General features: G+C 32.9%; 4 protein-coding genes across 4 annotated transcripts; 1 reads left to right on the forward strand and 3 right to left on the reverse strand.

The window, feature by feature from the left end:
* The first annotated feature begins 3,151 nt into the window (after nt 1-3,151).
* Nucleotides 3,152-5,020, forward strand: LOC135789363 (protein rhomboid-like). The gene is given in 2 exon segments (XM_065299155.1): nt 3,152-3,548; nt 3,551-5,020. Coding segments are annotated over 2 exon segments (864 nt in total). The 5' UTR covers nt 3,152-3,157; the 3' UTR covers nt 4,024-5,020.
* Nucleotides 5,021-5,361: 341 nt separating this feature from the next.
* LOC135789364 (uncharacterized) lies at nt 5,362-6,051 on the reverse strand. The gene is made up of 3 exons (XM_065299156.1): nt 5,927-6,051; nt 5,755-5,875; nt 5,362-5,703 (listed from the first exon to the last, which is right to left on the reverse strand). Exons 1-3 carry the CDS (start codon nt 5,929-5,931, stop codon nt 5,500-5,502), a joined length of 330 nt encoding a protein of 109 aa, XP_065155228.1. The 5' UTR covers nt 5,932-6,051; the 3' UTR covers nt 5,362-5,499.
* A 29-nt stretch (nt 6,052-6,080) lies between these two features.
* Nucleotides 6,081-11,138, reverse strand: LOC135789362 (SID1 transmembrane family member 2-like). The gene is given in 12 exon segments (XM_065299154.1): nt 6,081-6,290; nt 6,292-6,390; nt 6,468-6,578; nt 6,636-6,793; nt 6,853-7,158; nt 8,555-8,840; nt 8,902-9,095; nt 9,167-9,455; nt 9,518-9,601; nt 9,657-9,913; nt 9,977-10,229; nt 10,890-11,138. Coding segments are annotated over 12 exon segments (2,268 nt in total). The 5' UTR covers nt 11,043-11,138; the 3' UTR covers nt 6,081-6,212.
* A 725-nt stretch (nt 11,139-11,863) lies between these two features.
* On the reverse strand, nt 11,864-15,620 carry LOC135803712 (cholesterol uptake protein 1-like). The gene is made up of 10 exons (XM_065317388.1): nt 15,355-15,620; nt 15,026-15,266; nt 14,652-14,914; nt 14,494-14,577; nt 14,141-14,430; nt 13,876-14,047; nt 12,888-13,176; nt 12,515-12,823; nt 12,191-12,459; nt 11,864-12,127 (listed from the first exon to the last, which is right to left on the reverse strand). The coding sequence occupies exons 1-10, from the start codon at nt 15,520-15,522 to the stop codon at nt 11,918-11,920; spliced, it is 2,295 nt and encodes a 764-aa protein (XP_065173460.1). The 5' UTR covers nt 15,523-15,620; the 3' UTR covers nt 11,864-11,917.
* Nucleotides 15,621-20,846: the final 5,226 nt, after the last annotated feature.

A 20,846-nucleotide genomic window follows, 5' to 3' on the forward strand; every position in this document is an offset into this window, starting at 1 on the left:
GTTTTATTACAAATAAAAACATTATAACTCATATTTTTACACAAATTGTGACATAATTTTGCAAATTTAAGATCAATTCAAGGTCAAACTGTCAAAATAAACCTTTTTGTTACAAATTCACTAAATTAAACAAATATAAAAGAATTGACAATGATTCAAACATAAAAAACGCAAAACTTTATCTTTTTGGGTTAGATTAGGTTATGTTGCATTCGTACGTCATTTATTTATCAGTATTGCAATAAAACTGACTTATTTATTGATTAAAAGTGTTTTTTGTTGTTTTATTACAAATAAAAACATTGTAACTCATATTTTAACACAAATTTTGACATAATTTACCATATTTAAGGTCAATTCAAGGTCAAAATGTTAAAATAAACCTTTTTGTTACCAATTCACTAAATTAAACTAATATAAAAGAATTGACAATGATTCAAACATAAAACACGTAAAACTTTATCTTTTTAGGTTAGATTAGGTTATGTTGTATTCATACGTCAATGATAACTCATTAATTAATCAACATTGAAGTAATGCTGACTTATTTCCTGATTAAAGTTGGTTTTTATTGTTTTATCACAACTTAAAACATTGTTAGTCACTTTGTTGAATAAATTTCAACAGTATTTAGAAAGTTCAAGGTCAAAATGACGAATTACAATTCAGACAACTTTTTCGTTAGTAGTTTACTAAATTAAAGTAGTTTTATAGAGTTTAGACATAAGAAATGACAAATAAAACAATTGAATTGTTTCTGTAAATTATTTTAATTTGATGGCAATACAAAACACAAATTAAAAACACCACTTGAATGTTTGAATGCCTTTCATGTCTCCTGTGTCCTTGAAAACACAAAAAAAAAGCAGTGAATATCCTCAACGCCCTTCGTTTTCGAGTCTTGAAGACACGCGCTTCTAATTTTAGAATAAAAGAAAGCGTGCTCTCGTAATTTGCTCATTTGCATTTGCCTTTTCGTCGTGGAAACTTTTCAAGTTGTAATTAGACACTGCGCGTCTTTTGTCATCGAGTTAATTAAACTTTTTTCCTTATTCATTTGATTTATTTTGATTTATTTTGTGAGACGTAAAAAGTAAACATATTGGGTTGCATAGTTTTTCGTCGTGCGGCCGTGTTGTGTTTACGGTAGGGTTGCACCGTTTTCACAGTCGTTTAAATCGATGTCGTCGCATTTATGGATCCATTAAGGGTAATGCCTTAATGAGCGCGTCGTGAGCGCCTCGGATTACGGCTAGATTTGCGCCCCAACGCGTATTAATGCCTCTACACAATAGGGGTGTATGTGTATGTAGGGTTGCCAAGCCAGGGAAGCTATGCTTTCAGACAAAAAGGAAAAAGAAAGTTTTATGAATATAAGAATTAATTTAATGTATGCAACCAATATAACACACATGCATATATAAAATATTAGACTATTACATGAATTTAAGGAATAAAACACTCTGTATATTTTATAATAGAGTTAATACCTTTAGTGCAATTAATTTTATTAAACTTGTCAAGTTAGACAAGCAAAACTTTAACTAAAAATCCAAAAAATAAAATTTTAACAATACACAAATCAATTTAATATAGGCAACCAATATAACTCACAAATCTACTTTATTTGCTTATAATGTGGGTAAAACAAATGCAACACTCTGTATATCCTTCTAATAAAGTTAATACCGTTAGTTTCATTAATTTTATTAAACTGGTCAAGTTTGACAAGCAATACTTTAACTAAAAATCCAAAAAATTAAATTTTAACAATACACAAGTCACTTTAATATATGCAACCAACATAACTCACAAATCTACTTTATTTACTTATAATGTGAAGGAAACAAATGCAACACTCTGTATATTCTTCTAATAGAGTTAATACCGTTAGTACCGTTAGTGCAATTGTGTTTGTTAGGGAGTTTCAATCAGAATAACGCTGAAAATAGAAACGTGCGAGGAGGGTGGCAAGATAAAGGGCCGAAACGACGCGACGGCGGGACGACAAAACGATGGGCGAGCACCGAACAGGGAGAGGGGTAATGCTGGCGTAACAAAAGGATATATCGGACGGTGCAGTTTGCAACTGGAGAAATTGGGGACGGAAGCGACGCGCGCCAAATGAATGAACGAAATTTCCTGCGAAGACTCCTGATAGCAACCCCCTTACGATGTGCTTTCAAACAAATTTTACTAATGCTTTAATACCTACAACTTACTAATACCTAAAGAAAAAAAGAAAAACAGAATATTTTTGTTTTATGAATTTAACTGAAACACTCTGTATATAATTATTTATTTTAAGTTAAAAACTATGAAAATACTACTAAATCAAGACTTGTAAACATTATAAAAACAAATCGTAACACAACAAGTTACAACAAGTCGTAAACATCCCTACTAATATTATAAATGCGAATGTCCTGATGTTTGTTACACTTTCACGCAAAAACTACTTAACCGATCATCATGAAAATTTGTACACATATTCTTAGTGGTTCCCGATTGGTTATAGTCTACTTTTTATTTAATAAAAAAAATTATTTTTGAAATAAAATAAAGAAATTGTTTAGCCAATAATACCTCTGCATCTGGCTATTTGACTACTTTAACGCCATCTAGCATTCCAGCAATTAAGCTCAAACCTAAGTACTATAGTACCATCACACTGTATTATCACACTGTATTACCGACAGCTACGTCAACATCAAATCCAATTAACTACACTATGGAGACTTCCATAGACTATACTTTCAGCCATTTTAAACTTCCCGCCATTCTACTTCATTGTTACTTCTTCTGTGACTACAGACGCGTTCGGAAACAACTTCATTATTTTAGATATTCGCGAGCGAAGCCGCGGGTTAAAAGCTAGTTGTAAAATAAAAAAAACGACATATTTTTGTTTTAGTGTGAAGTTAGCTTTACTTCTACTTCACAATTTCTCCTGCAGGTAGCGATACAATACCAGCAAGCGTATTTTTCACGCGCATATATTTCAATAGATAAAATTCAGATGGCGTGACTCATACCAAATCAACTTTATTTGTTTATCCACAAACTGATAAATAAACCGATAAATCTTATTTTATCTATCCTAGACGATATAAATATAAATTTCTATAAAAATATATAAATTAAACATAGTATCAAAATGGCATCTAAACCTCCAACAATAAAACAAACCAAATCTTGGTTTAATCAATATATAAACTCATTTAAATACGCTCAGACGACACACCATCAAATCCCAACAACAAATACTACAACAATAGAAGTAGATGGACACTACGAGGATCAACTATTCGCCCGGAAGCGTTTCCCAATCGTCATGCCCGCCATTTCCCTCATCATGGTCGCCCTGTTCGTCATAGATGTCGTACAAACAAAAGACATGTACATGGCGGACGGCATCATCGCCCAAACCCTGGAATACCATCCATCACGCAAGAAGGAACTCTGGAGATGGATCACCTACATGCTGGTACATCTCAACGTGGGCCACATCTTCACAAACGTCGTATTTCAAGTGATATTCGCGATTCCCTGGAAATGGTACTCGGATATTGGCGTGTGATGGCGGTGTTCCTTTGTGGTGTGCTTGCGGGTAGTGTAGGTGTCTCTATTGGTACGCCAATGATACGTTTAGTGGGCGCTAGTGGCGGGACCTATAGTTTGATCACTGTGCACTTAGCTTTGGTGATTATGAACTGGAAAGCGATGGATAAGTTGAGATTGATACATCTAGGTGTACCAAGTGTTTTGATTGTGTTTGATGTGGCAAATTCGTTGATTACCAGGTATTATCTGCAGAAATATGAGAGGATAAGTTATATTGCGCATCTGTGTGGAGGTATGGCTGGATTACTCATTGGTTTAGCATTGTTTAAGATCGAAACGCCTGAAGAACACAAATTTAAGATGAGTATTATTTATAGAATACTTCAAGGAATAGGGATTGTTATCTATGTAGCGTTTATTGTATATGGAATTGTGTGGAATATTGATAATTCAAAGTGATAAGAATATATAAGTGTTTTTATTATTATTTCATCGTAAAAATGTGGTTTGTAGTATTCTAGGAAAAAGATGTTGAGATGTTGAGATTCTTTAGATAAGGTTATATTATTTGACAGTTTTGACAGTTCAGTGATGTGGGACAAGTGTTTTTATGATTATTTTATCATAAAAAACGATTCAAGTAATAAGATGTTGAAATTTTTAGTTAAGGTTATGTAAGGTTAGGTCATTTGACATTTTTGACAGTTCTGAGTCGTAGGACAAGTGTTTTTGTTATTATTTTATCGTTAAAAACGAGTCAAAGAATAAAATGATGAAAATTTTAAATAAGGTTATGTAAGGTTATGTCATTTGACATTTTTGACAGTTCTGAGTTGTGGGACAAGTGGTTTTGTGATTATTTTATCATAAAAAACGATTCAAGGAATAAAATGTTGAAATTTTTAGTTATGGTTATGTAAGGTTATGTTATTTGACAGTTTTGACAGTTCTGAGTCGTAGGACAATTGTTTTTATGATTATTTTATCATGAAAAACGATTCAACGAATAAAATGTTGAAATTTTTAAATAAGGTTATGTAAGGTTATGTTATTTGACATTTTTGACAGTTCAGGGAGGTGGGACAAGTGTCTTTGTTATTATTTTATCATAAAAAACTATTCAAGGAATAAGACGATGAAATATTTAATTAAGGTTATGTAAGGTTATGTCATTTGACATTTAGACAGTTCAGTCATGTGGGACAAGAGTTCTTTGTGATTATTTAATCGTAAAACACGATTCAAGGAATAAAATGATGAAATTTTTAAATCCCTACTAATATTATAAATGCGAAAGTCCTGATGTTTGTTACACATTCACGCAAAAACTACTTAACTGATCATCATGAAAATTTGAACACATATTCTTAGTGGTCCCCGAATGGTTATAGGCTACTTTTTATTTAATAAAAAAAATTATTATTTAAATAAAATAAAGAAATTGTTTAGCCAATAATACCTCTGCATCTGGCTATTTGACTACTTTAACGCCATCTAGCATTCCAGCAATGAAGCTCAAACCTAAGTACTATAGTACCATCACACTGTATTATCACACTGTATTACCGTCAGCTACGTCAACATCAAATCCAATTGACTACACTATGGAGACTGTACACTATACTTCCATTGACTATACTTTCAGCCATTTTAAACTTCCCGCCATTCTACTTTATTGTTACTTCTTCTGTGACTATAGACGCGTACGGAAGCAACTTCATTATTTTAGATATTCACGAGCGAAGCCAAGGGTTAAAGCTAGTAAGGTTATGTTATTTGACATTTTTGACAGTTCACTGACGTGGAACAAGTTTTTTTGTTTTATTTATTGCACACGACATACACGATACAAATTGTGACACTACTTACAAACCGGGCAAAGAATTATAATCGAAACTTACGTCTAGCGCATGCGTAATAATTAATTTAGTCAATTTAACGTCCGTTATCCATCATGGACTTTGGAAATCCCATCATGACACTAGTCAACTCAGAATTACGTTTTCCTGCCAATGGCAAACGATAAGGTGGTTGATGTACAATATTTGTAGGTGTTTCTTGCAGGGGAAGAAAATCTTCAGCCTTGCGAAGCTTAGAAATCAACCAGCTTGCTAATTGATGACCACCAGGCGAAGCAAACTACAAAAACAACAATTTAGAATGATTTTACACTTGAATTTGAAGTTTTACTTCTCTGTCAACATAACGATCGTCTTCAGGAGCAGCAGGAAACGCAAATGTCTTCAAACTCATCGTCACAGCCAAGACAAAGATGTAAAGATGCAGTTTACAGTTTGATTGCATTTTAAATCTATGAAATTCTCGTTAAAAACAAAAATTAACACGAAAATGCTATACTTACACCATTTTTATAATGTTAAAGTTAGGTTATGTTCTATATTGGTATGAAAGGACTGCAGGTGCAATCTGTACTAACCAGATAATCCCTGCGTTGTTTCTTTTATACCTGTTTATTTGATTATGTGTTGAGGATCGCAATAAGAAAAAGAACAGCGTCATCAGCAAGCTGTCAAACACAGATTTTCGTATATTACGTGGATTTATTTGCTCGCGACGTCTGCAAACGACATCCAACACGAAAATACGCAAATTGATACATTATTACTACTATAAAAACACGTAGAAGCCTAGAAAACATTGATATCATTCTGTTTGGTGTTGACCAAGTCGAAGTCCAGTGCGCTGAGCATGGAAAAGGTAAAAAAACAGCGCAGGCGCGCTTAAAATATGCCAAATATCATGAGTGTCGTAGAAATCAAACAAAATGCAGTCTTGGTTTGATAAACGTGATTGTGCAGGAGTTTTCTACAAAAATTTAAAGATTTACAGAAAGTTTTAAAGATTTTTAGGTTACATAACCTAATATATGTACTACTACTCACCGACCAATGTGTAGCAGCATTAAAAAAGAAATAACTGCCGGAAATCCAAAACAAAACAGCCAATAAACCGTAAAACATTGCTTCACAACAAATACGTTCACCTGTCAACAACTAAACTCCACTTTAGTAAAAAAAAAAATAAATTAAAAATCTGTAAATAATAAATACCTTCATTATAATGTAGAATATACAATACATGATGGCGTTGCCCATTAAAATGATCAATAAGTAAGTCCCAAAGTCAACTATGTTTGGATACAGCACAAATCCACTCAGAGCCATAGCAGAATTGACTGACAATCCCGCAAAAACGAAAAAAAGCTGACCTGTGCACAAAAATAGATAAAAAGTAAGGTTATGTTAGTTACAAGTGCATAATACTAACATGGCCGATTTGGTACGCAATGACTCACGCCATCATCACAAACATTCCCACATACAGTGAGAATTCGTCCGGTGACATTCGTGAAGAAGTAAATCTTAAACGCCAAGTATAAACAGAATATGACGAAGGCAACATAGAATACAATCATCACAATCAACGAATTGTAGATGATTCCGAGCATGGCGATCATTACAGCCAAGCCTAGAACTGTAAAAGTACTGTATGCGCTTGCTTGTACTGCAGGATGGCGGTTTTGATAGAGTTTTGCAATGATTAACACTGCCATCACGTACATGAAGCTTGTATCTGTCAAAAATCACATGAAAATTAGGTTATGTTGTGTTTTTTCATGAATCCCTACTAATATTATAAATGCGAATGTCCTGATGTTTGTTACACTTTCACGCAAAAACTACTTAACCGATCATCATGAAAATTTGTACACATATTCTTAGTGGTCCCCGAATGGTTATAGGCTACTTTTTATTTAATAAAAAAATTATTTTTAAATAAAATAAAGAAATTGTTTAGCCAATAATACCTCTGCATCTGGCTATTTGACTACTTTAACGCCATCTAGCATTCCAGCAATGAAGCTCAAACCTAAGTACTATAGTACCATCACACTGTATTATCACACTGTATTACCGACAGCTACGTCAACATCAAATCCAATTGACTACACTATGGAGACTGTACACTATACTTCCATAGACTATACTTTCAGCCATTTTAAACTTCCCGCCATTCTACTTCATTGTTACTTCTTCTGTGACTACAGACGCGTACGGAAGCAACTTCATTAGTTTAGATATTCGTGAGCAAAGCCGCGGGTTAAAGCTAGTAGCTCATAAAACACATTGTATGTGTTGATTATCTTGAAGATAAGTATCAAAATGAGTAAAAACAAAACCAAATCAATCATTATCATCAATATTTTCAATCTGAACATAAATTTTTCATGTTTTAACCAAAAATAAACCAAAACCAACTAATTTTTAACGTTTATCACGTAAAACACACTGTATGTGTCCGCCATCTTTAAATAAAGTATCAGAATGACTAAATTCATAGCCTCATCAATCATTATCATCAATATTTTCTATCTCAATGTGTAATTTAATCATTTTGAGTAAAAATAAAACATAACTAAGTAATTTTTTAACTTATCCCTGCTAATATTATAAATGCGAATGTCCTGATGTTTGTTACACTTTCACGCACAAACTACTTAACCGATCATCATGAAAATTTGTACACATATTCTTAGTGGTCCCCGAATGGTTATAGGCTATTTTTTATTTAATAAAAAAATTATTTTTTAAATAATATAAAGAAATTGTTTAGCCAATAATACCTCTGCATCTGGCTATTTGACTACTTTAACGCCATCTAGCATTCCAGCAATGAAGCTCAAACCTAAGTACTATAGTACCATCACACTGTATTATCACACTGTATTACCGACAGCTACGTCAACATCAAATCCAATTGACTACACTATGGAGACTGTACACTATACTTCCATAGACTATACTTTCAGCCATTTTAAACTTCCCGCCATTCTACTTCATTGTTACTTCTTCTGTGACTACAGACGCGTACGGAAGCAACTTCATGGATTTCTAATATTTATTTGATGGATTCAACGCGAGCGAAGCCGCGGGATAAAGCTAGTAAATAATAAGTGAGGTTATATTACCGAATTGAAAGTTGGATTGATTCGGGCATATGTGATAACAACCAGAAAGGACACCTTCCAAGACCAAAGCCAGACCCATAGCGTAATATAATCCATATAACCTTGGAATACCACATTTGGGTCGCGATGGCATCCTGTGACGGAATGCGGTGATGATAAGAAACAACACGCCAAAGCAAACATAGCCGAGATTCGAAAAGATGTGATTGAAGTCTTGGAAATACAGCGGGTGTGAACACAGACTGTTGTAATAACAAAGGTCTAAGTTTCCAGTACTGCTCACCATCTACAATACATAAACATGTAACATAACCTCACATGAAGTCTATTATTAAAGAAATACATACTCGGTCATAGAATACCATCAGTTGCACCACTGGTAGGCTATAAAAGATAGCAATGTTTGCAATATGCCAGAGGTAATTCATTGCAATTCTTTGATTTCGTTTGCCTTGACCATTGAACGTTGACAGCTTGGGTTCTTCACTGTTCTGCATGGCGTCGACGATATCTGGTGTCAAAGCACAATCACGCCTGAAATCTATAAGCAAATAAATAAAAAATTGATTTTCAATGATTTCAAATGAATTTTGTGTGAAATAAGTTGCCTACCTGATTGATCATGGTCTTTGTAGTAATATCCTCCACATTGATAGAAACAACAGGTAAGTAAGAGAATACAAACACAGAAAATTGTGTTGAATCCAAGAAGACTGATGATTGCCTTAAAACTTGAGGATTCTTTACGTTCGATGATGGTGAATTGAACTCGGGAGATTTGTTTGTTTTCGACGAATTTTGTTTCCTCTGTATGTGGCACCCCTGCGTGCTTGTCACACAAGTAGTTATCAGCGTGGGCAACAAAAACAATCACGAAACTTGATTGTTCAAATTCTTTCCTCTGTAATTCATAAAAAAAATGAAAAACTTGCGTGTTTTTAGGTTATAATGTTCATTTCTTACTTGTATGTTAAGTCCGCCATTTTTAGACACTGTTTGGTATTTACCCTGATAGGTTATATGATCCTGAAGGTCATATATAGGACACTAGAAAAATAATGTTGTTTAGAATGAGTTTTTGTTGGTTTTTGATGTGAATTACAATGTGTGGTTGGATTGACACTGTGAAACAGACATCATCCATCGAGGTAACTTTCAAATGCACAGTTTCCACATCCTTCGCAGGGAATTCATACACAAAGTACACTGGTTCACTGGGACTGAAAACAGCGTCGTAGTTTCGATTTGGTGTGACGTCATAAAATGGCACCGGAAGTGCGCGGACCATTACTGACACAGGCTTCTCTGAGTATGTTGATAACAAAATGCTGAAATTGGGATTTTTCCGGTTTGCTTTTTCTATGTGAAAAAAAAAAATTACAGACTTGTAATTGGTATTGATTAGTAGTTAGAAACACTTACGTAATGTGATAGAAGTATGGGAATGTCCAGGAGCATATTCATACATTGCCTCACATAATATCCTTGAAGTATTCCTGTATTCAACAAAGGGATCAATCACATCCGGATTGGGTGCTTCGACTAATAATGGCAACTGCCATGAAAGAATGCTTTTTGCTTGACGTACAACGACGAAAACCGGATGCGATCGATTGGCGTCAATAGCGCTCACTTCCACACGATATGGTTGGTAATTCGGGGAATCCCACAATTGCTACGAAGACATTTTACATTTTTATATGCAACTAGTTAACCGGGCAAACGTTGTTTTGCCATATAAATTATTTCTAGTTTCTAGATAAATTTTAGTGTAGACAAAAAGTAACTTACTTATTATAAAAAATAGGGGTTGGTGATAAGAAACCAAAAATTTAGGGTTGTATGTATATTTTAATGCCACATTAAAAAAATAAAAACAAAAATTTTCGACCAAAATTTAAAAAAAATTAAGGGTGAACAACCCTTATCACTTAAAGATATGAAGTTACCGATTCTCAGACCTACTGAATACGCATATAAAAATTTTCTTTGAGCGGGATGAAAAATGATTAAATTACTAAAATGGCTATAAAGAAATAGGGGTTGGTGATAAAAAACTAAAAATTTAGGGTTGTATGTATTTTTTAATTCCACATTATAAAAAAAATAAAAACAAAAGAATTTGTCCAAAAATTTAAAAAAAAGTTAAGGGTGAACAACCCTTATCACTTAGGGGTATGAAAAATAGATGTTAGCCGATTCTCAGACCTACTGAATACGCATATAAAATTTGGTAAAAATCGGTAAAGCCGTTTCGGAGGAGTATGGAAACAAACACTGTGACACGCAAATTTTATATATATAGATTATTTAGTTTTTATATGAAAAAACTTACTTTATGGATTGTATAATTAAATTCGACATTTTCATCGGAAGTGATTTTGAAGGAGTACACTTTTCCGGTTTCACCAATATTAATCTCACCATTGATTGGCAATAGGGCACATGTAAGTAACACTAACACAAATTTCAAAATGTCTCCACACATGATTTTTTTATTAATTATTATGAAAAACACAAAAATAAAAATTGATCCGCACGACACACGAAGTGGTGAACAACGACTGGATAAATGAACCTAACAAGAACGCTGAGTTTACAGTCATGAAAGCTTTGTTGATATTAACTGAAAGTGAACACGTCAGCGATTTATATATTTAGATTAACGAAACATATCGTTTGACTCGTGATCCCAAAAGTGCAAGCTGTGCATAATTTAAGAGTAACTTAAACGTGCTGTACCACTAAACACTTAAAATCTTGAAAAACTTACAATGTAAAGTTAGGTTAGGTTAGGTTAAATTAATGGTAAAAATGATAATGTATTGATATTTATCATGATTTTCTTATTTCTTTGCGAAATAAAACGTAAATATATAAATTTTTAGGTTAAGAATGACTTAAGCGTGCTATAAAACTAAACAATGATTAAAAACTTAAAATAAGGTTATGTAAGGTTAAGTAAATGGTAAAAATGATAATGTATTGATATTTATCATGATTTTTTTATTTCTTTGTGAAATAAAACGTAAAAATATAAATTTTTAGGTTAAGAATGACTTAAGCGTGCAATAAAACTAAACAATCATTAAAAACTTAAAATAAGGTTATGTTAGGTTTAGTTAATGGTAAAAATGATAATGTATTAATATTTGTCATGATTTTCTTATTTCTTTGCGAAATAAAACGTAAAAATAATTTTTTTTAGGTTAAGAATGACTTAAGCTTGCCATAAAACTAAACAATAATTAAAAACTTAAAATAAGGTTATGTAAGGTTAAGTAAATGGTAAAAATGATAATGTATTGATATTTGTCATGATTTTCTTATTTCTTTGCGAAATAAAACGTAAAAATATAAATTTTAGGTTAAATTACATAAATCTACAAAATATAACCTAAAAACTTTGATTTCATCCTGTCGTGTATTAACCAAATCATCATCCATGGCCCCCAGAAACGAAAACGTGAAGAACAGCGCAGGCGCGCTTAGAATATGCCAAATGTCATGCGTGTCATAAAAGTCAAACACCATACAATCCTGATTCAGTAGACGTGACTGCGCAGGCGTTTTCTACATAACATAAACAAAACATTAAACCCTCTGCGCATGCGTAGATAACTCACCAGTACTCACCGACCAAACTGTGGCAGCATTAAAGAAGAAATACGCGCCGGCTAACCACAAAACCAGTGCTAACACACCGTACAACATGGCCTCGAAACAAATCCGCTCTTTGGTGATCATTTTCATCGCCATGTAGAATATGGAGTACATAATTGCATTACCCATTAGGATAATCAATAGATAAGTACCAAAATCAACGTTTTCCGGATATAAAAAGAATCCACTGATTGCCATTGTGAAGTTTATTAATAATCCCAACACGACAAACACAAACAATCCTAAAATTTGCAAAAATAGGTTATGTTTGATTCCTGAAGAGGTTATGTCACTTACTTTGACGTCTCGGTCTCAATCCTTGTTTAATTCCAACACTGCGTGCTTCATCGACGAAAGTACGCATGCCACGTGTGACATTTGCGAAGAAATACAATTTAAACGCCATGTACACACAGAAAATCACATAACTCACGAAGAACACAATGAGCACGGGCAGGGAATTGAAAATAATTCCAAACATGGCCACCATTACACTCAATCCCAACACTGTGAATGTACTATAGGCACTTGCCTGCACATCAGGGTGTCTATTCTGGTATAGTTTTGCCATGATTAACATTGCCATCACGTACATGAAACTTGTATCTAAAATCAATAGCATTAAAATAAGGTTATGTTATTTTCTTGAAATTATTTAAGGTTATATTACCAAATTGAAAATTAGATTGATTCGGACATATGTGGTAACATCCAGAGAGCACACCTTCAAAAACCAAGGCCACACCCATGGCGTAATACAACCCATAGAGTTTTGGTATGCCGCAACCAGGCGAACTTTGCATTTTGCGGTTGCGGAACGCCGTTACAAACAAAAACAACAAACCGAACAGGACATAACCTAGATTAGAGTACACATGATTGAAATCGTTGAAGTAAAGTGGATGTGAACATTGATTATTGTAGTAACAAAGATCCAGATCTCCTGTGAAGTTGACAGCCTGAAATAACCTCAAATTTAGTGTTAATCTAATATCCCTACTAAGTCCTGAAGTTTGTTACACTTTCACGCAAAAACTACTTAACCGATCATCATGAAAATTTGTACACATATTCTTAGTGGTCCCCGAATGGTTATAGGCAACTTCATTATTTTAGACTAGCTTTAGCCCCTTGGCTTCGCTCGCGAATATCTAAAATAATGAAATTGATTCCGCACGCGTCTGTAGTCACAGAAGAAGTAACAATGAAGTAGAATGGCGGGAAGTTTAAAATGGCTGAAAGTATAGTCTATGGAAGTATAGTGTACAGTCTCCATAGTGTAGTCAATTGGATTTGATGTTGACGTAGCTGTCGGTAATACAGTGTGATAATACAGTGTGATGGTACTATAGTACTTAGGTTTGAGCTTCATTGCTGGAATGCTAGATGGCGTTAAAGTAGTCAAATAGCCAGATGCAGAGGTATTATTGGCTAAACAATTTCTTTATTTTATTTAAAAAATAATTTTTTATTAAATAAAAAGTAGCCTATAACCATTCGGGGACCACTAAGAATATGTGTACAAATTTTCATGATGATCGGTTAAGTAGTTTTTGCGTGAAAGTGTAACAAACATCAGGACTTTCGCATTTATAATATTAGTAGGGATATTCGCGAGCGAAGCCGCGGGTTAAAGCTAGTAACCTATAAATACTTACACGTTGATAGAACACCATCAATTGTACGACTGGTAAACCATAGAAGATGGCAATGTTTGCAATGTGCCAGAAGTAATTCAAGGCCATGCGACGATTGCGTTTTCTCTGATGGATGAAATCCGAGAGTCTAGGGTCTGTGGTTTTTGAATGGCGTCGACTGTATCCGGTGTTACTAAAGAATCAGCAAGACTTACTCTTGGACCATCTAAAATTTAATTTTTTAGTTTTAAAATGAAAATTTGTTTAATTTAATTAAATACCATGCTGATCATGTTTATAATGCTTTCCGAACCTATAAAACAAATAGGTTAGGATGATTATAACCAAACATATAACCAAATTGAATCCTAGAAGTGATAAAATGGCGATTCCATATTCCCCTGTCTTTTTTGATGCTTTGACAGTGAATTGCACATTGGATATCTGTCGGTTTTCTCTAAATCTTGCTTGTTTATTGAATGGCACCGCTGCATCAGTGTCACATTCATAGTTATCCGCATGCGCAACGAAAACAACCACAAAACTAGCATCACCATCATATTCGAAGTTTTTACGCTGTAAATTCATCAAACAAATCAATAAATAGAATAAAATTGAGGTTATGTTGGTTATACGTACATAAATGACAAGTCCGCCATTTTTAGACACTGTTTGATACTTTCCTTGATAGGTTATTTGATCTAGAAGATCATATATAGGACACTGATGCAACATAAAAAATATTTAAGGTTAAAACAAAAAATTAAAAATTTTAACCTAAAAATTGTAATACGTACAATATGTGGTTGAACGGAAACAGTGAAGCAAACATCATCATCGGAAGTAACCTGCAAATGCACAGTCTTCACATCGTTATCAGGAAACTGATAAGCATAGTACACCGGCTCGCTGGGACTGAACGTCGCGTTGTATTTGACATTAGTCTTCAGGAAATAGTTGTCAACCGGAAGTGCACGCAGTGTCACCCAGACGGATAGCGTGGAGAATGTTGATAGTGTCACCGTGAAGTTTGTGCGAGCATTGATTATCTTTGTTGTACCTACAAACAAAAAAAAATTAATTAAAATAAAAAATAAAAAATAAAAATTGAAAAATTCAAGGTTATGTTATAAATAATCGAATAACTGATAAGATAATTTATCTGTCTCACGTTGGATTGATTTGTTTGATGATGAGTATGTGCTGGAATCGTCCGTGTGGTAACACAGCGTCCTTCCTGTGTTCATATACTCAACAAATGGGTTTTTAGCGTCTGGATTCGCGGCTTCTACTAATAATGGAATCTGCCATGATTGTATGCTGCGTTCTTGACGTACCACGACGAAGACCGGATGTATACGAGCGGCATTCGTGCTGCTAACTTCCAGGCGGTATGGTTGATTGGTGTTTTTCTATAAGGGAAGTGAATATAACCTCAATTCAGCACTATTTTTGTATGTTTTTTTGATTTTACTGAATTTAATTTAATGTGATACTTACTTTGAGTTCTGGAAAGGTTAAGTGCAGACTCTCTGCTGAGCTGATTTTGTATCTGTATACATTCGATGGTACGCCATTGAGTGTCACGTCGCCATTTGTTGAAGATGTCAAAAGTGTAAAAATTAAAAATGTAGAAGTTAAAATTGGAATGAACTTGTCTCCGCACATGTTGGCTGCGTTGTGGTAATTTGATAATGGGTAATGAGTAATGTGTGTGATGTGTGCGCATGCGTTCACGCCTTTAACTAATTACTAACTACATGTGGATGCGGATTTATGACCGCTATCTAATCAGTCATCCGTTTTTATAGATAAGTGTACAATTTACGGAGGGTACGGTAATAGAATCAATTGAACTTCGATGTGGCTAAAATTGGAAATTCCTGGTTAAGTTCGAGTACAGTTCACACGCACTTATTACTTAAGTGGTTTATTTAAGTCACATTATTTATTTTTTATTATTTGTTTTGGATAAAATTATATTATTTTACGAGTACTTAAGTTAAGTCATGTTACTTAAGTCATTTTTCTTAAGTCAATTTACTTAAGTCACTTTATTCTTTTCTTTACACACCCCTTATTAATAATTTTATAATAAATTATATTATTTTACTTAAGTTAAGTCATGTTACTTAAGTCATTTTTCATAAGCAACTTGACTTAAGTCACTTTATTTATTTCCTTTGTTTACGTTCCGCAGAATTTATTTTATATTAAACTAGCTTTAACCCTTGGCTTCGCTCTTGAATATCTAAAATAATGAAGTTGCTTTCGTACGCGTCTGTAGTCACAGAAGAAGTAACAATGAAGTAGAATGGCGGGAAGTTTAAAATGGCTGAAAGTATAGTCTATGGAAGTATAGTGTACAGTCTCCATAGTGTAGTCAATTGGATTTGATGTTGACGTAGCTGTCGGTAATACAGTGTGATAATACAGTGTGATGGTACTATAGTACTTAGGTTTGAGCTTCATTGTTGGAATGCTAGATGGCGTTAAAGTAGTCAAATAGCCAGATGCAGAGGTATTATTGGCTAAACTATTTCTTTATTTTATTTAAAAAATTATTATTTTTATTAAATAAAAAGTAGCCTATAACCATTCGGGGACCACTAAGAATATGTGTACAAATTTTCATGATGATCGGTTAAGTAGTTTTTGCGGGAAAATGAAACAAACATCAGGACTTTCGCATTTATAATATTAGTAGAGATTATATGTAACTTAAGTCATTTTACTTAAGTCACATGCGCCTAACATGATTAAGTCATAAAAAACATTGTAAATCAATAAATTCGAGAAGATGAGCAAGTGATGAAGCGTGAAGCACTAAAATTTAAATAGATATTAAGTTACTTGTCATTCTCTTATTTTATTTTGTGATTTACCGATTAATGATTTATTTATTTATTTACAATCCTATTAGTTTTTTCATCTTCTTTCAGAAATATGATCAGTGTCCCTTTATATCCATTCACTAACTGTTTCTTTTTTTCGATTTGTATTAATTTGTTTCGCCCACACATAAATATTTACACGTTAATTCCCATTTTGATTATTCTACGAGTACAAGTTTGACAAATGTATGCGGAATGTTTGATTATCATAATTAATTTTTTTCTTCTTCAAAAATATTTCATTTAAGTCAGGTTAGGTTAATCATATGCAACTCCCAAAACATAATTGGATTAAGCTGCAGCCTGTTGTATTCAGATGCAGATTTGGTTGCATACTTTTATTTCATTTTGTGTTCTTGATGAGATTTTCATCTGGTTTCGGCTGTGGGTTTTCGACGATGAAAAAAGGCATCGCTGGCAGTGGCAAAAAGAAGTCTGCTCCCCCGAAAATGGCAACGAATCGCCTTGAACTTGTACGAGAACCTTTAACGCACGCTCCGAGTGAATAAAACCACTTGCTGATGGTGAAACGTCCGAAAAAGTTGCTCTCATAAAGATTCAAGCATTCAGCATTCAACTCACGAGCAGACGCACAACTTATTTACTCTTATTATTATCAATTGTATCACAATTTAATCCCGAAAATAAAACTTGTAATCTGTGTACAATGTGTTGCATATATATCAACACATATATAATATCTATAAAAATATTTATTTTTTTAGTTGTCAAGTGTTTTTAAGGCGTTTTGCGGCTGTGAATAAATAGTTCATTCACGTTTAACATTTTAAACATGTTTATTAGGCGGCAATCAATCCGAATTGAGCCGAAAATCAATGAAGTATTAGCATAAAGATCAAGTTCAAGATCGGGATCAATAATATCAAGTAAAATCATATGATTTATTACATATAATTCAATTATTTTCAATATTAAACAAAAAAACAAATAACTAGGTATCAATTAATTAATTAAATTTTATTTGCTACAGTTTCATACACTATAATCAAATTAATTCGCACCTGAGGTGTTGTTTTATTCACCCAAACATTTTTGATTCACAATGTCAAGAAATATCTCTGTTTATGTAGTGATAATCCACAAGGCACGAGCTGTTTGTCCTCGGAAAGTGAATTTTAGTTTTGCGGTTGTAAATCACACTGGCGCTCAATAATTCAAGTGTTCACATTAATCTGACACGGTACATCCATTAGAAATCTATTAGATTACTTAATACGAGGTGTGTGAATGCGTCATTTGTCATTCCAGTGGTCAATGAAGTTGATAAAGCTTTTTTTACGTTTTAGTAACAAAAACAATGGTTTATATTCAATTAAATTATTTTTATAGCTTTAAAATAGGCAAATTATGTTTGTGTTGAGTAGGTTTGGTTGCCTATAGCGACATGTGAGGTTATATACGTAGAAAAAGCGTTTTTTATGTTTTTAATGAGAGAAATTGAATTTTTTTCAGGTTTTATTCAATTTACATACGCAGATGATGATTTGACAGATTGTTTTGTTTTCACACCTTGGATTTCATCATGTTTTGTTTAATTCACGCATTTTTACGCATTTTAAATAAAAATTTAAACTTTCTCTGCGTTTGTGTTTGAAATATATTCATATATTTAATTTATTTAATATCAAACGGTACTTTTTATGTAGTGGTATAGAATAACAACAGTTATTTAATAATTTGACAGAAAACACAATTATATAATGACCGTAACAGCGTCAAGACATTCATCGCTCATTTGTAGCGTTTTGTATTCGATTGTATCGTGAACTTGAACAGATAAATCATTCGTTTTATGGCCGTGTCGCTTTTGACGTTTATCTGCGCTCGCGTCTTATTTATCGCCGCCATTTTTCCGATTATTGCCACTATGTTTTATTGCAATTCCAAAATTTATACGATTTCGAACAATTTGTTTCTATTCAAATCACAAACGCCTACAAAACATGACCTCACAAATATTTTGGTTGAGTTCAAGTTAATTTATTGCTTTTATGCATTAAAATAAAGATAACATCAACGGCTACTGGAAGATAGACGGCGCTGGGTGTAATAAATGGAAAATAACCTCAAAATTTATGTTTGAGTGTTGATGATTTGTAAACCACTTACAGTTGCACGCATCTGCAGATTATGCGAATTCCATTCGTGAAGAAAAAACTTTGCAAACCAGTTTCTGGTTGCCGAAGATGCAGTTCATTAATAAAACTGCCATAAATATTGCATGAGTGTGAGTGGATTTAATTTATGTGCAAAACAAATTGTTACAGATGCGTTTACATTCGTAAACACGATAAAATTTTATTCAATTACGTTTATTTTATGAAGCAAATAAATTTTTTGTAAAATATTGATTTTATAGGAAACTGTAATTTGTGAGTTTGTTGTCATCGTAATTTCGGACTTTCGTCGCTGGCGATTTATGTGCGATCGCGATTGGTTTCGTGTTTGCGGTTGAGATTCAATTTTTCGTCTTGTAATAAGAAGCGCGACAAGCCGACGAACATGGCGTTTCGTAGTCGTCGTAAACCATTCGCACCGCTTTAATAAATTACCAACAATCGATGGATTCCACTTAGATATTAGATATTTTCGAAGATTTTTGCTAATAAGTCACATAAACTATCTGGAATTGAAAAATATTTCAAATTGATTAATTTTATATAAAAATATAAAAAATTTGATGAAAAAATAAAAAATAAACATACTGTATGTTTGTAATTGTTGGGCAATCAGTATTTCTGTGCTTTGAATATTAAATATGTCATCAATGGCGACCAAGTTGAGTTTGTGTGTTAAAAGCGCGAAATGCGTGACTTAGACAACAATAGAAATGATTTGTGAAAAGAAAATTCAAGTTTACGAGCGTATTTTGGCGATTATTTGAGTTAAATCATTCAAATCACGTTTGGGGTATTAAAAAAATGATTTGTGATGAATATGATAATATTGATTTCTGCGAAGAAGGAATCTGTAATTTTATCTCAAATATAATCTGAATGCAACAACATTTGTTTTATAATACAAATATGTGATTTAGGCAACAATAAGTATTATTTATGAAAAAAATAAAGGTTATGACCGTAATTTTGCAATTATTCAAGTTAAATCATTGATATTTTAGGTTATAATATAAATTTATCACATTTCACTAGTTAAAAATACAGAAAACTGTAATTTTGAGGTTACCATTATAATATTACTCATTTCTATAAAAAAGGAATCTGTAATTTGAACTAAAATATAACCTAACCTCCACAATACTTGTTTTAAATTACAAATATGTCTCTTAGACAACAATAGATATGATTTATAATAAAAATTTATGTTTATAACATTAATTTAGTAATTATTCAAGCGAAATCATTAATATTTTAGGTTATAATATAAATTTATCACATTTAACTGACTAAAAATACAGAAAACTGTAATTCTGATGTCACAGTTATAAAAGTATTGATTTCTACGAAGAAGGAATCTGTAATTTAACCTCACCACAAATCACATGCTTGTACAATGTATAAATACGAATGATTCACATGTGAAACAAAGGATATTAAAATAGAGCATCACACAAAATTCCAACCAATGATTCACATCCTCCAACAATTAATTACTTATATAAATACAATATCTACTCAGTTGAGTGATTGACCGTGTTATTAATTATCAATTAACTATATTGTTCTAAACACAAACTAGTTTCATGTTTTTTATGTTTTTTAAGTGTTTTAACGCGTAATTACATTAAAAAACAAAAGTACTAAACAAGTTTAGTAAAAATAAGCTAATCCAGAGATTATCCTAATAAGTCTGGATTCAAAACCATGTAAAATGACGATTATCGCACTAATAACCTAGTTTATTACCTACACAATTACAGATTCCTTTATTTTCATCATTTTCCCATAGGTGGCGTTGATTGCACCAATAATCTCGTATGATTGACGCAGTTAATGTGATTTTAATTAGTAAAAACCCGCATCACGCTCGATCGGCTTCCGTAATCATACGAAATTAGGAATTTGATTCGATTCGAGTTGAATGCATCAAGTTCAATAACATTTCGGGTTCATCCGG

Source organism: Atheta coriaria, unplaced genomic scaffold (assembly GCF_025399875.1).
Source record: "Atheta coriaria isolate IRGN ID8LTWV9N9 unplaced genomic scaffold, Caltech_Dcor_3.1 hic_scaffold_3_pilon, whole genome shotgun sequence".
Classification (NCBI taxonomy): Eukaryota; Metazoa; Arthropoda; class Insecta; order Coleoptera; family Staphylinidae; genus Dalotia; species Dalotia coriaria.